The sequence below is a fragment of the Alosa alosa genome, chromosome 1 (genome assembly GCF_017589495.1).
Source record: "Alosa alosa isolate M-15738 ecotype Scorff River chromosome 1, AALO_Geno_1.1, whole genome shotgun sequence".
Taxonomy (NCBI): Eukaryota; Metazoa; Chordata; class Actinopteri; order Clupeiformes; family Clupeidae; genus Alosa; species Alosa alosa.
The window spans coordinates 40,186,082-40,191,081 of record NC_063189.1 but is presented as its reverse complement, the minus strand read 5'-3'; the positions used below and the strand labels follow the sequence as shown (position 1 = coordinate 40,191,081).

Genomic DNA, 5,000 nt, shown 5'->3' with positions numbered 1-5,000 from the left:
TGATTTAGCCTAAATCTGTCCCTCATCCAACCCGGATCTACTGCGGTTCTGCCAGACCCATGCGAGCACCAAGCCTCTATGTGGGAGCCTGCCGATGCTGGTTGTCCGTGGCAGCAGGCCACAGCCAACAGCTGCTGTCTTTTCAAAATGTGGCTTGAACCGGAACCAAATCCCCCCAAATCCACTGTTTAAAAAACACCGCGATAAAATCCAGATGATTGTAAGCCGATCTTAAGTTTAATCACGATTAGTTTAAATCAGGATTTGAATGGGGCATTTTTGAGCTCTCTCAGTTCAGAGAGCTAGGATGTGTGGACTGGGATTTGATCCAGATGACAGATTTATGGTCCCCATCTCATCATGAGTCATCTGCAGACATGTTTCTTTGAACATGTCATCGTTGATAATGTCATTTGTTTGAGCAGTGTGTGGTATGTTCGCCACCACCAGCAGTCAGAGTGAAACTAAACTAATCTCGGAGGATAACTTTTTCTTGTGCAACAGACATCGGAGAATCTTAGACATGTCCATCAGTTTCCTGAGCAGCTGGTCTCGGTGACCTGGCGGGAGAGAAACCACAGCCAGCGCTGGCCTCCCTGGAGCTCAGATTTCCTCCTTCTACAAATTCTCGACCAAACTTGGGCTCCTATGAAGCCAGACAAGATATAAAAGAATCTTTTTGGGGGTGGTGGATACGTGAAGTTTTGGTTGGGGTTGGGATAGAGACCAACGCACCTTGTTCAGCCAGGTCATCACGGCATCCTCTGCATCATCGGGGATGTCGTCGTCGGGGAAGAGTGGACAGTACCGCTGGATGCAGGACAGAACACGCTCCACGCTGACCATCTCCACTGTGTAGGCCATCATCAGCGCGTCAATCATCGCCAAGTGGCAGCTCTGGAACAAAACACACAGCCGCCATCATTCACCTCGGACCATGGAGAGGAACTTCAGCAATCTCCTTCCATGTTTTAGGAAAGGACTACTGATTTTATTTAGACTTTGTGTTACGACAAAAGAGACATTTGTAATGTCACGTTGCTTAATTTGGACGGCAAAAAATGTGTTTCTTTTTCTCTGCTGAGGCACTTAAAATAGGAAGCGGAGAGCAACACAAAGACTGACATTCTGCTGGCCTTTCCACCGCATTCTACTCTGGTTCAAGTTAAACTCCACCTCTTCCTGTTTGCCTGAGTCATTAGGCCTTTTACTGTAGTGGGATAACGTTGCAGACACGGCAATGGCTGCAACTGGTTTGTGAGCAGCTAAAGATGTCTGTTTAAGATACTGTACCCTATGATAAGAATGCACAATTTTATCTTAAGGCTAATGTTCTTTGCATACTTTGCCTGTGAACTTACAACTCATAAAGCACCTCTGGCATAAAAAGAAAAAGAAATGTCGGAAGAATACTGAAATGGCCCTTTAAACTCACTTGACTCTCCACAAAGGGACTGCTGTCTTCCTGACCCTCTCCTATGATGCTGTTATTCCAATTACGTGTGATGTAACCTTCAGGGCTACATCACAGCTACTAGGAAACTCCTGGGCTAAAGCACAACCCAACAGACTGTGACTCAGTCTCGGCACTCTGTACAACACAAGCCTCCATTCAGGTCCCCAGCACCCCATAAAGGACCTATTTCAGTTCAACAGTTTACTAAATCCTTCTGTTTTTCCCAAAAAAGGTAAAAAACACATGCATACCACAGCATGTATACAACCATGCAGACACCAACCATACATACATACATACATACATACATACATACATATATACAGTACATATAAATAAAAACCAAAATACCTTTCTGTATCTATGTGAAGTGTATGTCAACTGCATCTGCTTCTGCTGAGTAACACTGAGCACATAGGGCCATTTCCCTTTGGCTGTGAGAGCAGCCTGTGTGGCTGAGCAGAGCGCAGAGCTGAGCCCAGTGATGAGCGTTAGCGCCTAATGGCACTCCGCAGTCAGACTGCCCTCTGCTTGGCACGCTCGGGACATGCACTCATGTGTGGCTGGGAAAATGCTGCAGCGTGATTATCTGCGCAGTGCTAGTAGAATCTAGAGGCCCATGCTTCAGTGGGAACAGCTAGCACGCGCTAATGCATTCATAGCATACAGAGTAACTGAAGAGGAACCAGATAAAACTCTGAGACAACAAAGCTGGTTCCCCCCATGTTAACAAGTATTAGAAACTAGGGACAGTAAGTATATGCTGCAACACAGGGCTCAGTATTACCCCACTGTGGACAAACCACAGAGAAGAGAGGCCAAATGAACCACTAGCATGCACTAATTTGTTGATATGGAGAAACAATTATGATTAACCTAACAGAACATCATACCCTGAAGTAATGAAATGAGTCTCCATTTCAAATAAAATATAAAAAGTAATGGAAAATCAAAGCCCAAATTTTGCTTGGCATAAAGATGTGTCAGTCTAATGCCACTATGCCATGCTCACTCCTATGAGACTATCTGGTCAGAACCTTCTAGAACAGAAGCCCAAGCCCAAAGTAGCCTAAGCAAACAGAGTAGCACCAGGCCATGTCATTCTGTGGCCAGAGAAGACACCTGGCACATGCACAAACCAATGAACATGCAGCTGTGTGGCTTTCACATCTGTGTGTGTGTGTGTGTGTGTGTGTGTGTGTGTGTGTGTGTGTATGTGTGTGTCTGTGTGTGTCTGTGTCTTTGCCTCTCTCTCTCTCTGTGTGTGTGTGTGTGTGTGTGTGTGTGTGTGTGTGTGTGTGTGTGTATGTGTGTGTCTGTGTGTGTCTGTGTCTTTGCCTCTCTCTCTCTCTCTCTGTGTGTGAGTGTGTGTGTGTGTGTGTGTGTGTGTGTGTGTGTGTGTGTGTGTGTGTGTGTGTGTGTGTGTGTGTGTGTGTGTGTGCCTGCTCTCAGACGGTGTACTCTGTGTAACCTCTTTGGTGTGAGGTGCAGCTGAGATGTTTTACTCGAGGCGGAGAATGCTGTGGGAAGAGGCTGGAGCTGGGGGTAGAGCACACACAGGCCAGCAGGCCAGGACTCCTGAAACAACAAGGACCCTTCACAGTGTGTGTGTGTGTGTGTGTGTGTGTGTGTGTGTGTGTGTGTGTGTGTGTGTGTGTGTGATAGCCAGTAAGGTCACCAGAGTTACAAACCATGCAAACCAGCTTCAGTAAGTTGTCTGACTAAATTATGCTTTAGTATTCTACTCTACTATATCAACATTATGAAAAACATTTTGTAAATTAAAGCGCACCAACCGACAATTATAATAGTTCATAATTTCACTTCAAACCCCAGTCACATTCCATCAGTAAGTTTCCAATAAACAGCACTCAAATTCACTATACACGTAAATGATACCAAAACAATTTACATGCCAGAGGGGTGTGCCGTATCCACCTCCTAAACAGCATGCTTCCTCAGTTAAAAGGAAAACGCTTCATGTTTTATTCAGCTCATGCAAATGTACTTCACTGTGAGGGCAAGTGTAAAACCCAACCTGCGAGTGCATGAGAAGACTCCAACTACATCAGAGAAGCTTACTCATAGACTGGAGGATTTCAGTACAGGCTAACATTATATCTACTATTCCTTCCACATGTTTTTAAGTTTTTTAAGTATATACTCTTTTGATCCTGTGAGGGAGATTTGGTCTCTGCATTTATGCCAATCCGTGAGATACTTACTTGATACTGAGCACACAGTGTACACACAGTGAGGTGAAGCACACACTAATCCCGGCGCAGTGAGCTGCCTGCAACAACAGCAGCACTCAGGGAGCAGTGAGGGGTTTTGCTCAGGGAGCAGTGAGGTGTCTTGCTCAAGGGCACTTCAGCCATGCCTACTGGTCGGGGTTCGAACCGGCAACCTTTCGGTTACAAGTCCGAAGCGCTAACCAGTAGGCCACGGCTGCCCCCAATGTGCAAAGACTGGAGGATTTCAGTACAGGCTAACATTATATCTAGTATTGCTTCCACACGCATAAATACTGGAAGATTTCAGTACAGGCTAACATTATAGATAGATAGATAGATACTTTATTGATCCCCAAGGGGAAAATATAAAATGTTATATATCTACTATTATATTTATGGTTATATCTACTATTCCTTCCACACGCATAGAGACTGGAGGATTTCAGTACAGGCTAACATTATATTGACTATTCCTTCCACACATGTAGAAATTGTTACTCAATATATCTCCCTTAACTTCCACCCATCTGTAAAAAGGCTCTGTGTATAGTAAATAATGGATCTTCTGAGGGGCTCCGACCTTGAGGTAATCCTCTCGGACATAACTACTTGTGTGTGGCTGTCTAGGCATCTGCACAGACATGTCACGGACGGACTCGCGAGGGACACAATGTCCTTATATGGCCTCACCCTTTACCGCAGCGCGGATACAGGGCACAGTGCATACTGTACAGGGGGCGAGGTGTTAACTCACAGTGGACAAACCGCAGAGACACATGGGGCCGTTTTACCACAGAAAAGAGCATTTGAAATGTTCCATTTCACTGTCTGGCTAATGGAGTTGAAAGGGTAGACAGACCTGGTGAGTACAGAAAGAAGCAGCTCTTAAAATAGGTGCAGGCATATGTAAGGGCTGCCCTCCAAGGAGTCTGAGGCCCCCTTGTTACCCAAACAAAGGCCTAATCAGACTTGAAATCAAAGGCCATATACACAGCATAATGTAAATGGAAAACACATGAGCACTTGATAGTGGGCTTTCGTAATATCTCCACTTACCGTGAGGCTTTGAAGCTGCACTAATCACGAGCAACACACTGCACTCCATATCTGGTACCAACCTGGTACGGTATCTGGTTTTGACTAAGAGGTTTCATAGATGTTTCATAGTATGTTTCTTTCTCTTGTAATCTGGAAGACTACTTTTGATTTACTGTATATGAGACTATAATTCTTCTGACTGTTTAACTTCAGAGAGTTAGGCAGCCACATATCTACCCCTGGTCCCCTGCAAAACATCTCAAATATTGAAA

The 5,000-nt window shown here is 45.0% G+C and overlaps 1 protein-coding gene across 1 annotated transcript in view; it reads right to left on the bottom strand.

Annotated features, from left to right (window-relative positions):
• camsap2b (calmodulin regulated spectrin-associated protein family, member 2b) overlaps positions 1-5,000 on the bottom strand; it is a 36,831-nt gene that overhangs the window by 22,218 nt on the left and 9,613 nt on the right. Inside the window, 1 exon segment of the mRNA XM_048235576.1 lies at positions 736-897. Within this exon segment, the coding sequence (XP_048091533.1) occupies positions 736-897 (162 nt within the window).